The following is a 15,437-nucleotide window of genomic DNA, read 5'->3' on the forward strand; positions in this document are numbered from 1 at the left end:
TGCTGCTAATCAAATAATTCCTAAATGCAGCCAGGGTCCAAGGCACGGGAGAACATCCACTGAGATGGGCTTTGGGTATTTATGCTTCCTGCGCCCATCGTTAGCAGAAACACTGCAACTATTTTTAAGTTTTGAAGCAAATGTTCAACTACAGTTGCCGTTCACTCAGTTGCAGGTGCCCAGCAAGGTGGTGAGGCATTCATACACCTTACGGAGCGAGCCCTGGGGGCCAGCACACAGCCACCGATGCCACACAACTGCATCATCAACACGCCGACTATTCCCCACGCTGCGTGTGGTCCCCTGGCTGTTCTGTAACTCTGTCTGTACTTCTCACCTCCCTCTTTCACCCAGTCCTCCAGCCCCACTCATCACACTGACGGGGGCGTGGGGTGTGGCTACCGCCCTGCAGGTGGGGTCCGCTGAACCCCGGGAGGAGCACACGCCGAGGTCCAGACCACCCCTTCGGGAGGCCTGCCGCGTGCTTAGCTGGGTGCCTTTCCTGCCTCTGCGCTGCTGGTTAAACCACAGGGACATCCTGTCTTCCCAGGGGCCCTCCCTCCCCCCCAGCCTGGAGCAGCCCCGCGCCTGTCTCGCCCCGCACCTGCCTCACTCCCGCTGCCCTTGGCAATGGCACATGAGGCACATTCATTGGATTGTGACATTGTGACGGCCCCTCCCGCACGACGCGCTGCGATGCCCCAGACCCTCGGAGGCGAGCGGGGCAGGCCCGCGTGGATATTTATCGCACGGATAAACAATCAGGTGTTGGGCGGGAAATGGCCACTGAAGGCATCGCGGTGGAAATCGGCTTTTGTGAAAGGTAAGGGCACTTGTCCCAATAAAACATTAGCTTTTCTCTCCCAATTTGGTCTTTGTCATTTTTCATCTCCAACTTTGTTTCTGACGGTAGTCACCCAAAGCGACACGTTGTCCACACAGCTGGCCTTCGGGAGAGGCACCGAGAGCCAGCTGCGCGAGGCCAGGTCGGCCGTCCGGGCGGGGCCCTCGAGAGACGGTGGCATCTCTCGGGGACACTGGGGACCAGTTCGGTCTCCTGGGCAATGACCAGCGCCTGTGGGCTCAGGTCCTAACGCCCGAGGAAACCCGTGCAGGTGAAGCGTGGGGAGGGGGTGCACCTGCTGCGCTGTCCGCGAGGGGCACACAGGCGGCTCCTCCAGGGCATGTCGCCTGAGCGGGGACGCGGGGCCCGAAACGCGGGGACCGCGCCAAGGCCCACCGAGCGCCCAGCTGTCGAGTCTCCGGGCTCCCAGAGACTGTCCCGTGAAGACGGCAACTGCTTCCGAGGCGCCTTCTTACCGCGGCTCCTGCCAGACAGCCCTCAGGCATGAATACGTCCTATTCCCTGTGGTAGCACTGCCACTCAGGAAACTGACTGTTACCGCAGCGGCGGCATCAGCCGGTCTTTGTGACCGTAGTTTGGGAACTGAGTCCTTTCCAGCCTGAACTACGCAGCCAGGCCCTGAGCCTGGGCCCAGGCCCCGCGGCTCGGCCACCTTGCCGGGACCACAGCGCGCCCCCCGCCCCCGCCCCCCTTTCCCAGCCTCCTGAGCACACAGCGATTATGACCTACAGGCTTGTTTCCTTTTATAGCCACATTTTTGTTATTCTTTGCATTTTATTACAAATGAAATTTTCCTGTTTTAATATTGATTGTTTTTTCTTAGAAAGACTGAAATAAAGCATATACCCATAATGAAATAAGGGATATACCCAGATAAAGGATATACCCATATACCCATAAAGTCTAACTTATGGAATGGTTCATGATATTCAATCTCTAGATACTTATTCAGAATTCTAATCCTATAATTTATTTTTGATCTTCTATTTGATCTTTTGTTTATTGGATCATAGGGGGTGAGGTTGATATGCACAATAAAAATATCTTAACCAGTCACATGAAAAATTTCAGAATTCAGCATAAAGGTTTCTCTGTCCTAAGGGACTTCAGAATTCTGACTGGGGGGGGGGGGGGGGGAGGTGATGGCTGAGGGGACCCAGGAGCCAGCTCTGACACCAGCTGCTGTAAGCTTCAGTTCCAGGGTTTAAACGGTCTTTGCTTCACATTCTGACCATGAAGACCTGTGGCTCACTAGCTTGTAGTGTAGCCAGGAAACACACACATACTGTTCCAGGCGGGTGTGGCCCAGCACACACTGTTCTGGGTGGGTGTGGCCCAGCACACACTGTTCCAGGCGGGTGTGGCCCAGCACACACTGTTCTAGGTGGGGTGTGGCCCAGCACACACTACTCTGGGTGGGGTGTGGCCCAGCCCACACTGTTCCAGGTGGGGTGTGGCTAAGCACACACTGTTCCAGGCGGGTGTGGCCCAGCACACACTGTTCCCGGTGGGTGTGGCCCAGCCCATACTGTTCCAGGCGGGGTGTGGCCCAGCACATACGGTTCCAGGTGGGATGTGGCTCAGCACACACTGTTCCAGGTGGGGTGTGGCCCAGCACACACTGTTCCAGGCGGGTGTGGCCCAGCCCATACTGTTCCAGGCAGGTGTGGCCCAGCACACACTGTTCCAGGCGGGTGTGGCCCAGCCCATACTGTTCCAGGCAGGGTGTGGCTCAGCACACACTGTTCCAGGCGGGGTGTGGCCACACACTGTTCCAGGCGGGGTGTGGCCCAGCACACACTGTTCCGGGCGGGGTGTGGCCCAGCACACACTGTTCCGGGTGGGGTGGGCCCAGCACACACTGTTCCGGGCGGGGTGTGGCCACACACTGTTCCAGGCGGGGTGTGGCCCAGCACACACTGTTCCGGGCGGGGTGTGGCCCAGCACACACTGTTCCGGGCGGGGTGTGGCCCAGCACACACTGTTCCGGGTGGGGTGGGCCCAGCACACACTGTTCCAGGCGGGGTGTGGCCCAGCACACACTGTTCCGGGCGGGGTGTGGCCCAGCACACACTGTTCCGGGCGGGGTGGGCCCAGCACACACTGTTCCGGGCGGGGTGTGGCCCAGCACACACTGTTCCAGGCGGGTGTGGCCCAGCCCATACTGTTCCAGGCAGGGTGTGGCTCAGCACACACTGTTCCAGGCGGGGTGTGGCCACACACTGTTCCAGGCGGGGTGTGGCCCAGCACACACTGTTCCAGGCGGGTGTGGCCCAGCCCATACTGTTCCAGGCAGGGTGTGGCTCAGCACACACTGTTCCAGGCGGGGTGTGGCCACACACTGTTCCAGGCGGGGTGTGGCCCAGCACACACTGTTCCGGGCGGGGTGTGGCCCAGCACACACTGTTCCAGGCGGGGTGGGCCCAGCACACACTGTTCCGGGCGGGGTGTGGCCCAGCACACACTGTTCCAGGCGGGATGTGGCTCAGCACACACTGTTCCGGGCGGGATGTGGCTTAGCAACCACCATGTACTTCCCAGTAAAACTCCTGTCCTTCAACAGGGCAGATTAAGAATGCGATGCCTCTTTTTTTTCTGAATACAGTTTCAGTAAAAACTATACGTACGGAGGAGAGAGAGGTTGGAACTTCTTTAACAAGTCCCATGTTCGGATATTTCTCACCCAACGCTGGAGGGAGGCCTCCTGCCTGGGCCTCTGGCTCCCCCACAACTCCAGCGCCAGTGAGGTTTACAGGTCAGACCTCGTTTAAAAAATCCAATGCTGACCCTCTGGTTCGGGCCCAGTTCTGGCTCCAGAGCAGCAGTTCTTAGAGCCTCGCTGTCCGGATCCTCAAATCCTGGCCCCGCTCTCCCGGCTCTGCTGGCTCACGTGTCTCCGCAGCCAACATCTGCTCCACGCTCTCCTGAGCTCGGTGCCCTGCACCCTGTCCTCACCTGGTCACTCCCGGTGGGTCTGCCTGCAGAACAAGCCTCGGGCTCCCCACTGGGCACACAGGACCCTGGTGACGTGCCCCCCTGCCCGTGTCTCTCCAGCTGTTGCTCAGGTTCTTGCCTTGAGGTCCAAAGTGACTTCATTCAGCTTGCATGGCACCATCTCCTCACCCCCAAGCTTGGCAACTCTGCGTGGTTCTCACAGGTGCCAGGAGAGGCCCCACGGCTCCCTCCCGGTGTGGCCCTGCGTGCCCCCTGCGCCTGTGCCCTGCCTGTGGCTGCAGGCACCGTCAGGTGGTGGTCAGTGACGGGTCCCCACCCCGCTCCTGTGCCCTGCCTGTGGCTGCAGGCACCGTCAGGTGGTGGTCAGTGACTGGTCCCCGCCCCGCGCCTGTGCCCTGCCTGTGGCTGCAGGCACCGTCAGGTGGTGGCCAGTGACTGGTCCCTGCCCCACGCCTGTGCCCTGCCTGTGGCTGCAGTCACCGTCAGGTGGTGGTCAGTGACAGGTCCCCGCCCCGCGCCTGTGCCCTGCCTGTGGCTGCAGTCACCGTCAGGTGGTGGTCAGTGACTGGTCCCCGCCCCGTGCCTGTGCCCTGCCTGTGGCTGCAGTCACCGTCAGGTGGTGGTCAGTGACTGGTCCCCGCCCCGCGCCTGTGCCCTGCCTGTGGCTGTAGTCACCGTCAGGTGGTGGTCAGTGACTGGTCCCTGCCCCGAGGCCACATCTCCCGGCCCTGCCATCGGGTCATGCTCGGGCCTCGCTCTTATTTGGTAGCCAGTCTACACTTGGTTGAGTTACAGAATTTAAAGAAAAATCATACAAGAGGGGGTGGGCGGCCCTCGGGAGCAAGGGTGCTAGGGAATGCAGCCCCACCCTCTGCGGCGGTCCCCACGGCCACCCACGCGCGCTGTGGGCGCTGACAGGCAGGGCCTTGCAGACTCTGACAGCGTAGCTGCTGCCCTCACTCCCGCGCCACACGCTGTGTGTGCCTCAGTCTACTGCCTACTGTGCTCGCTGAGCTGACAAACTTCCCCAAATGACAGCTGCAGCGGCATCTATATATATAAAAGCCTTAGTGACTGGACGACCGGATGACCGGCTGGTAGCTATGATGTGCACTGACCACCAGGGGGCGGATGCTCAATACAACAGCTTCCCCCTGGTGGTCAGTGCGCTCCCACAGCGAGAGTGCCACTCAGCTGACAAACAGGTGCCAGATGCCGGGCTCATGGCTGGCAAGTGCAGCTGCGGTGGCACAGACCTTTCCAGCGGACACTCCCCCTGCGCACCTGAGCAGCAGCAGCAGGCGCAGCAGGGCCAGGATGAGCGGGAGCGGAGCTGAGTCCAGCCTGGGCTCAGGCTCCTCCCCGGCCGCCTGCCACTTCCCGCACTATTTTGCGCTGAATCTAGTCAATTAATAAAGTTCTCTGGTTACCTGCCAAGTATCTTGACACTTTGCATAATTTTAAAAGCATTTCTATAGTAAACTGAATGAATTCTCACCTCGGTGCCTACAAAACAAAACAACTAGAAAAACAAACATCAGCTGACTCCCCAGAGGCCGTTGCTATGGAGACGGCAGGCTCCCTTGCGGAAGTCCTCCCTGGCCAGGCTGACTTGCTTATCACACTTGTCCCTGCAGGTTGAACAGGACATGCCTAGTCACGGTCGAGGGAAAATTCCAATGAAAACTTTAGCAGTGTCTGCCCACCTATAATTGAGAAAATGATTCGGCTTCACCATCACTTATATTCCAACTGACAGTTATCTTTTTAAAAAATATATATTTTCATTGATTTCAGAGAGGAAGGGAGAGGGAGAGATGGAAACACCAATGATGAGAGAGAATCATCAATCACCTGCTTCCTGCAGGCCCCACACTTGGGATCAAGCCCACACCCCAGGCATGTGCCCTGATGGGGAATCAAGCCCTGACTTCCTGGTTCACGGGTCAACGCTCAACCACTGAGCCACACCAGCTGGGCTTTAATACCACTATATTTTAAGCTATTAAGTGTCTATTCATCATCACAACAGTACACGGTTTAAGAATCCACTCATAATTCCATCAATCTTCAGTTCGCCTAACATCATTTTGTTATAATTTCCATGCCTTATCAACACACATATTTCAAACAATGCAATTTATGATACATACATTTTTATATTTTGCTATATTTTATTTGCATATCCATCATAATCGTATCTCACTGTTTTTCATATAATCTCCAACTTTAAACTTCCAAATGACTGCATTGCACTCCACTGAGTGCATGGACTATATGCTCCGCCATCACCATGCTACTGGATATTCCTGGATAGTTTGGGTTGCTTGCAAAATGTGTTCTACTGGCAAGAAAGCAGCAATAAGCACCATTGCTCATCTTAGAGTCACTTCATTCTTTTCAGAGTGAATGACTGTGCATGGGCTGTTATTGTGGAAACTGTCTATTGCAAGACAGACTAACGCTGCAGTTTATACCTGAAATACTTTTTTAGTCTTCATTTGCTATGGATATTGTCTATAGTTCTTTTAGATAATCACCTAAACAATATATATAAAATGCTCTGAAACTTTAAAGCAGCATAAGAAGCACATATAGAAGAATTAAAAAAAATAAAACAGTCAAGAACCTCCATGGTGGGAGTGAAGCGCGGAGAGGACGGAGGTGGAGCAGAAGCTGTGCTGGTGGAGTATGTTGTTATGAATGCAGCCAACGACCAGGCGCTGCTAGTCTAGTGACACGTATGGGCCACTTCTTCTGTGAGGAACATTATTTTTGAGTTATATAGTCTAAGTTCTTATTAGAAAAGCTATATATATATTTTGTTACCATGGCTCAAAACATCTTCCTTATTCTTGTTAACAGTTTTTATTTGGTTTTGTTGATTTCTATGGAACTTTTCAGTAACACTATCTCACAATCCTATCTAATAAAGAGGGAATATGCAAATTGACCCACCACACTGACACAAAGGATGGTGGCGCCCAGTCCCCTCGCCCTGCTTGGGGGGGTGGCAGGTCCACGGTGTGGCTGGACCTGCCTTCAGCCCCCAGCCGCCCAGCGCCGGCCCGAGGCACAGGCAATCCTCCCATGCTGGCTGCCCAGCAGACGCCTGAGGCCGCCCGAGGCTTAGTTAACTAGGAGCGGCCGTGCTTGCGCTGCCGGCAGTGGCTGCAGCAGAGGTGTGATGGGGGCATCGCCTTCCCCTGATTGCTGGGTTACCTCCCACCTCTGAGGGCTCCCAAACTATGAGAGGGGGCAGGCCAGGCTGAAGGACCCCCCTCCAGTGCATGAATTTTCATGCACCGGATCTCTAGTTTGTAAATAACGGTGGTGGGCAGCTCCCTGGTTTAAATATTTATACATGCCAGAGTGTCTTGCAACAGATGAACAGCCAGGGCTACCAAGGAACTTGGAGAGCAGCTGCATGTTTAATAGCCTCACAAAACCCCCGAGACACACGTGTGCTTTCTGGGATGCTGTGCGCAGACCCTCACCTCCCTTTGGGGGGCAGATTGAGGTTCCGAGGGGCCCCAGGCCCTGGTCTGAAGAGCTGGCCCGAAGCTGGGAGGGTCCTTTTTTTGCACTAAAAGAACTCCAGGCGTTGGAGAGTTTTCTTCCTTTTCTTGGCTTCAGGATGACTCTAGTTAGGCTGAATCCTTTCATGTACACCTGAGCCTGGGCACTGAAACACCGCCGAGTGCTCCTGCTGCCTCCTCACGCCACAAAGGGGCTCACTGTCCCATCCTCATCCGCCCCAAGGAGGCTGAGCCGCTTCCCTGGGCCACACTGTCTCCAGGCAGCACCCCGGACACGCCCAGCACTGCCTTCAACCCCCTCTCCCAAGGACAGAGTGGCTTTCCATGTGGAGTTTCATCTCCCTGTGCAGGTGTGCCCGTCCCAGAGGCGAGGAAGCTGCAGGGAGACAGAGCTTCGTCCTCCTACGTGACCAAGGAGAAAGTGGGCTTCATTTCTGTTCCCAGACGGAGGGAAGCACTCAGGTGAGCACACCTGGCACTGATCCCAGTATCATCAGATCCCCTGCGCCGCCACCAGGAATTACGGGAAACTCCTGCTGTAAAGAAAGCTTCCTCTCTGATAAGAAAACAGTATTGCCTGATGATACTAGTTTTTATTTATGTCAAGATTGTCTTTTTTTAACCTAAAAATGATACATATAGAATTTGAGTAAAGAACAGTCCAGGCACCTCTGGGCAGGGACTGACCCGCGAGCAGCATGGAGCACTGTCCATATCGGCATCAGGTCAGTGCTGCATCCACAGGAGACGCTGGGTTCAATTAAAGGGCGTGACCCCGAGCCCAGCCATCCGCTCGAGCCCCGTGGAACCCAGTGAACCAGCCCTGCCCTGGGGTGCCTGCACTGCCGTCGATGGACACACCGTGGTGAGAGACACTGAGAGAACAGGAAGTAGGGCGTGCTGGCTGATGCAGACAGTGAACAGCAAAATCTCGCGAAGAGGCTCTGGCTGAAGAGTCCTGGGAGAGGTTGGGACAGACGCGTGAGGAGGGAGCTGAGGACAGAGCCAGCGAGCTTTCTCACTAGAGACATGGAAACCAGAGCAGGGTGAGGGCTGAGGAGATAATGTGGCCTCTAATCTGTGCTGAGAATTTATAGTGAAAAAAAGTAAAAAAATCAAGCTACACTAGAAAGAGTGACATCAAATAGTGGGTGACCCTAAAATATCAAAGGGACCCTGAATCAGGAGCCAACGGTGAGCAGTCAGGCTGCGTCTGCGGAAGGCAGGGAGCAGGGCAGCCCTGGGTCCAGGAGGAAGACCAGGTTTGGGGGCATGACACTCATTGGAGGTCAAGGTCGTTGGGCCTGTGTGGGCACCAGGGAGCAATCAGACCAGAGTCAGCGACACAAGAAACAGAACCTGGGGCCCCATCCTGGCAGGCGTTCCCGTCCTCAGTGGACGTGGGACCATCCACGCAGAAAACCAGACGTGGGCTAGGAGCAGCAGGGCTGGCTGGGGCTGTCTGCACCGCATCGCCAGGCCCAAGCCCCCACAGTAGGGGCTCAGTGCACATTTCCTGCACGCTCACTGGCTGAAGTAGACTGTGAAGCTCACTTTTCTCTGGAAACTGCCTTTACCTCTTTTTGGTGGTGAGCCTGAGCATCAGAAACACAGTCTGGAATCAGGAGACCCGTGATCAACGACTGCTTACAAACCTGGTCACGGGGCGGAGGACAGCTTTTCTGATTCTGTTTTCTCATTTGTAAGACAGAGACTAGCATCCATCTTGCATTTTTACTCCAAGTTTTTGAGATTAAAATGCCCAGCATACACCCAGGCACATGTGAATGACCCAGAGTCCACGGGGCCTGTGAGCTAAGAGGGGGTCTCCACAGGCACGCTCTCTTCCCTTTGACCAAATCTTCCACATTTCTGAGTGTGTCATTGGTTACTTTGTGCTTCCAATACCACATCTATATTTTCTCCCTCAGCACACGGACTTCCCAGTACACCAAACGCTAGTCTCCTTATCGTGCCCAGGAAATTAGACTCCGCGTAGCCAGTGTGGCCTGTTTCTCCTGATCCTACAAGAACTGAAGCTCCCAACTGCCTCACTCCCACAGCATGAGCTCCCGGCAGGGCCATGGTGCCCGGGACGCTCTGGCACATGCTGCTGCTCGTGTGAACTGGGGGATGAGTTCAGAAATTATGAAATTACGTGACAAATCCATCGGCAGGTGGAGTGTAAAAGACTGGAACGCCTGCCAGAAGTTATCTTCAACAGAAGTAATTCTTAGAAAAAAGGAGAGACCAGTGGAACCAGAAGTTAACTTCCAGGAGAGGCTAGAGCAGCCGTGGGCAAACTACGGCCCGCGGGCTGGATCCGGCCCGTTTGAAATGAATAAAACTAAAAAAAAAGGACCGTACCCTTTTATGTAATGATGTTTACTTTGAATTTATATTAGTTCACACAAACACTCCATCCGGCCCTCCGGTCCAGTTTAAGAACCCATTGTGGCCCTCGAGTCAAAAAGTCTGCCCACCCCTGGGCTAGAAGCTCTTTCCCGTAGAGCAGGTCGCCAACCCGTGGTCTGCGCGCTACTGGTGTCCGTGAGGTCGGAAAGGCTGGCGACCGCTGCTGTAGAGTTTTGATGAAGTTAACGGGGAGTGGGGGGGGGGGGGGGAGAGGGGGGGGTGGTGGTTCGAGAAGAATTCAAACACGGGTGATTCTCATACACCTGTCTTGCTAACGGAAATAGCGGCTCCTGCGTGCTCCCCGAGAGGTGGCCCAGCGACCTTCCATTCCCTGGATCCTGGACCGGCACCTCGTCAGGGGCTCACTCCTCACTCGGCTCCCAGTGAGCAGAGCAGGGAGTCGGCGAGAAGGACCATCAGACATGAACACCCGCATCGCCTCCGAGAGTGCGGTCTAAGGGCTCTAAGAGGGGCTCAGAGCACAGACTCCATGCTGTCGCCGTGAGGTGGGCATGTCGGTCACACAGTACGACACCACGGGGTGACGACCGGAGTTCAAACTCAGCCAAAAGGGTGGAAGCAGAATCCCTCGCTTGTCATCGGGCAACTTGCAGGATAAACAGAAATGACCTCATAAGCTTTTTATTGGACTCCTTGCATCGTAATTCATTAATCTGCTTAAAGCAGGCGGGAGACAGCTGCTGGAGCACTGCAGGACCTTCCAGAACGCGGGAATCTGCCCCGGGGCGGCAGCTGGGTGCACAGTCCACCAATCACACCCTCGCACCAGGAAGGGAGCAGAGCGCTCTGTCTGTAAACATTACATGAAATCTGTCTTTCTACGTACAGCCCCTGGCAGATAGGAAACCCTGCATAAGTCGGAAAATATTTCACTATTTATTGATATGTGAGCACCAAAAATGAGGGCACACTATTTTTAAATGGATGCTATTGGTAAAAATGTGGCACTTTTAATACTCTAATGCTAACGTAAAACATGTTTTTCATTAATCTTTAAGATCAGTTTACAAATATTGAGGGAGAAAATGACTTTTTGGTATTATTCTATATTCATGTTTCAATATTATGTGACTTCCTTTACTACATTGTGTATTAGTGTGATTGAGAACCGATGGCATTAAAAAGCACATTTATCAAAACGTAGAATCTGTTTTAGCTTCTAATCTTTAAGAGATAATGTGGACTAGGTAAGCACAGATGCCTGACTCGGGAACACATCAGTGTGTGTGTGTGTGTGTGTGTGTGTGTGTGTGTGTGTGTGTGAAATGAGAGGGACGCCTCGTAGAGAACCATCAGCTCACAGGCCCCAGGAGACCAGGTCAGTGCTCTCCTGGACACCACGACAGGGATCTCCTCCAGACGGGCCTGCACTGGCGCCTCCGGGACCTCGCCGGCAGCTCCTCGCGGGGTGTCCACTGGCTGGCCGTCTGTTCCCAGGGCGGCATTTCCTCACCCTCACCTCCCAGCACCTCGGCAGCTCCGGTGAGTGCGCCCGGCAATAGGTGGTGCCGTGTCTCTGCTGGACACTGACGCCCGTGGGTGCCTTTAGTTTTTAAGACGCTTTTGTGAACCTTCTGATTGTGAGACGTCTGGGAAGGTGGCGTTAGAAGGCACGAGGACTGATTTTCGAAAGCTACACCGTGGACCCTTCAACTGCCCGTGAAATGAGAAACCCAGCTCCTACCTTGAACACAAACATCTCCCGGCGGAGGACGGCCAGCGTGTTGAAGTTGCCTTCGCAGATGCTGGGCTTGGCCCCGGGGTAGGCAGGCCTGCCGGTGGGCGGCCGCGGCGGCTTGGGCCTGTCGTTCCTGCGGGGGTCGGCTGGGGGCACGGAGCGGTGCGGGGGTGCTGTGGGCAGAGGTCTGGTCGGTGGGGGGGTCTTGTCCGGCGGACCTGAGGGAAGAGGAGGACAGCACTGGCTCATTTAAAGCTGGGGGCCTGGACAACGTGCCCCGAGAGACCGCCATCCGCAGAGGCACGTGCAAGGGGCCTTTACATCGTGCATTTCTGAGAAGCAAACTGTCTGACCCAACACACCATGACTGCGTCGCTCGGAAACCGGGTGCACAGGCTCCCTCGGGGCCCAGCAGCCAGGCTTTCCTTCGTTAACCTTTAACGACAGTTTTCAGAGCTTCGCCACAGGTCTCTGTGGAAAAGCTGTTTTCAAATCCCTCTTGGAAGAAGGTGGTGTATAAATAATAAATAAATGAAAATGAATACTGGAACCTCACATGTAAGCACCACCGTTTATCCTAGGTTTCCAGGGACAATGATTCTATGCAAATGTTTCTAAAACATAAACATTAACGAATTAGTGCTATGTCTCCAATTATAGTTTATAATCTTTTCCCGACTCTTACCATTCTCTTCTCAGGAAATGCTTGGACCAATTGCTAGAACAGTTTCATGTGAATACAGAATCGGAAACTCTCTCTGATTAAGGCACCACCAGAAACATCAATGCAGAAGGGTTTCTAAAGAGAGGGCTCTGAATCAAGCCAAAGTTTACACATGGAATTTGGTGCAGATTCAAATCATCATTCCTCGAGGGATTTGTGTTTCTATAAAGAAGCAGTGACAGAGAGATTAAAAATGGTGCCCTAGCTGGTTTGGCTTAGTGGATAGAGAGAGCATTGGCCTACAGACTGAAGGGTCCCAGATTTGATTCTGGTCAAGGGCACATGCCTGGGTTGCAGGCCCGATCCCCAGTAGAGGGTGTGCAGGAGACAGCTGATCAATGATTCTCTCTCATCATTGATGTTTCTTTTTTTATTATTATTATGATGATGATGAAAAACATATAAAATACAATATTCCACCCCCCCCCCACCCATTGTAGTTCACATTCAATATTATCCTGTATTAGTTTCAGGTGCACAACACTGTGGTCAGACAATCATATACTCTACAGAGCAGTGCCCTGATAGTGCAAATACCCCCTGGCCCGTACTTAGCTATTACAATGTTATTTTTTTCCTCCATTCACCTCTCTCCTGCCACTCCCACCCCCAGCAAATGCCCTCACCCCCTAGTGACTCTAGGGACTATGCCCATGGGTAATGCTCATACGCCTGCATACAAGTCCTTTGGTTGATCTCTTACCCTCACCCCACACCTTCCCTCATAGTTTGGACAGTCTATTCCATGCTTCTCTGTCTCTGGCTCTATTTTTGTTCATCGGTTTATGTTGTTCATTATATTCCACAAATGAGTGAGATCATGTGGTTTTTATCTTTCTCTAATTGGCTTATTTCACTTAGCATAACACTCTCCAGGTCCATCCATGATATTGCAAATGGTAAGAATTCCTTCTTTTTTGCAGCAGCGTAGTGTTCAATTGTGTAGATGTACCACAGTTTTTTAATCCACTCATCTGCTGATGGGCACTTAGGCTGTTTCCAAATCTTAGCTATGGTGAATTGTGCTGCTATGAACATAGGGGTGCATATATCCTTTTTGACTGGTGTTTCTAGTTTCTTGGGATATATTCCTAGAAGTGGGATCACTGGGTCAAATGGGAGCTCCATTTTTAATTTTTTGAGGAAACGCCCTACTGTTTTCCACAGTGGCTGCACCAGTCTGCATTCCACCAGCAGTGCATGAGAGTTCCTTTTTCTCCACATCCTTGCCAGCACTTGTCCTTTGCTGATTTGTTGATGATAGCCATTCTGACAGGTGTGAGATGGTACCTCATGGTCATTTAGATTTGCATCTCTCAGATGATTAGTGACTTTGAGCATGTTTTCATATGCCTCTTGGCCTTCTATATGTCTTTTGGAAAGTATCTGTTTAGGTCCTTTGCCCATTTTTTTTTTTTGATTAGGTTGTTTATCTTCCTCTGGTTAAGTTGTATGAGCTCCCTATAAATTTTGGAGATTAGACTCTCATCTGAGATAACATTGGCAAATATGTTCTCCCATGCAGTGGGCTTTCTTGTTGTTTTGTTGATGGTTTCTTTTGATGGTTTTCTTTTGTCCCATTCGTTTATTTTCTCTTTAATTTCATTGCCCTAGGAGCTGTATGGGTAAAGATATTGCTACAACAAATGTCTGATATTTTGCTGCCTGTGGTTTTCTCTAAGGTTTTTATGGTTCCCTGTCTTACATTTAAGTCCTTTATCCATTTTGAGTTTATTTTTGTCTATGGTGTAAGTTGGTGGCCTAGTTTCATTTTTTTTGCATGAATCTGTCCAATTTTCCCAATACCATTTATTGAACAGACTGTCTTGACTCCATTTTATGCTCTTGCCTCCTTTGTCAAATATTAATTGAGCATAATGGCTTGGGTTGATTTCTGGGTTCTCTGTTCTGTTCCATTGGTCTATATGTCTCTTCTTGTGCCAGTACCAGGCAGTTTTGAGAACCGTGGCTTGGTAATACAGCTTGATATCTGGTATTATGATCCCTCCAACTTTGTTCTTCTTTCTCAGGATTGTTGTGGCTATTCGGGGTCTCTTTTATTCCAGATTAATTTTTGGAGAGTTTGTTCTAGGTCTGTGAAATATGCTGTTGGTATCTTAATGTGGATTGCATTGAATTTATAGATTGCTTTGGGTAGTATGGACATTTTAATGATGTTGATTCTTCCAATTCATGAACACAGTGTATTCTTCCATTTGTTTATGTCCTCCTATATTTCTTTTTAAAGCATCCTGTAGTTTTCCGAGTACAGGTCTTTTACCTCCTTAGCTAAGTTTATTCCTAGCATCTTAATTTTTTTGTTGCAATGGTAAATGAGATTGCTTTTTAAATTTCTCTTTCTGTAAGTTCATTATTGATGTATAAAAAAGCAATAGATTTCTGGGTGTTAATTTTGTATCCTACTACATTACTGAATTCATTTATTAAGTCTAATAGTTTTTTGATGGAGTCTTTAGGGTTTTCTATGTACAATATCATGTCATCTGTGAATAATGACAGTTTTACTTCTTCTTTTCCAATTTGGATGCCTTTTATTTCTTCTTCTTGTCTAATTGCTATGGCTAGCACTTCCAGTATTATGTCAAACAGGAGTGGTGAGAGTGGGGATCCTTGTTTTGTTCCTGTTCTTAGAGGAAATGGTTTTAGTTTTTGTCTATTTAGTATGATGTTGGCTGTAGGTCTGCCATATAAGGCTTTTATTATGTTAAGGTATAACCCCTCTATTCCCACTTTGCTGAGGGTTATCAAGAAAGGATGTTGGATTTTGTCAAATGCTTTTTTTGCATCAATTGATATGACTATGTGATGTTTATTTCTCAATTTATTTATGTGATGTATCATGTTTATTGATTTACAAATATTGTACCATCTTTGTATCCCCAGAATAAGTCCCACTTGGTCATGGTGTATGATCTTCCTAATGTATTGCTGGATCTGATTTGCTAGGACTTTGTTAGGACATCTATGTTCATCAGGGATATTGACCTGTAATTCTCTTTCTTTGTGGTGTCTTTATCTGGCTTTTGGATTAGGATAATGCTGGCTTCATAGAAAGAGCTGGGAAGTGTTCCTTCCTCTTGAATTTTTTGGAATAGTCTGAGAAGGATAGATTTTAGTTCTTCTTTGAATTTGGTAAAACTCCCCTGTGAAGCCATCTGGTCCAGTGCTTTTGTTTGCTGGAAGTTGGTTTTTTTGTGTGTGTTTGTTTTTTTATTACTG

General features: G+C 51.4%; 1 protein-coding gene across 1 annotated transcript in view; it reads right to left on the reverse strand.

The window, feature by feature from the left end:
• MMP16 (matrix metallopeptidase 16) overlaps positions 1–15,437 on the reverse strand; it is a 165,761-nt gene that overhangs the window by 16,806 nt on the left and 133,518 nt on the right. The window contains exon 6 of the mRNA XM_081111387.1: positions 11,480–11,691. Coding sequence (XP_080967513.1) covers positions 11,480–11,691 — 212 coding nt within the window. The remainder of the gene's footprint in view (positions 1–11,479; positions 11,692–15,437) is intronic.

Source organism: Myotis nattereri, assembly GCF_964212035.1.
Source record: "Myotis nattereri genome assembly, chromosome: 17".
NCBI lineage: Eukaryota > Metazoa > Chordata > Mammalia > Chiroptera > Vespertilionidae > Myotis > Myotis nattereri.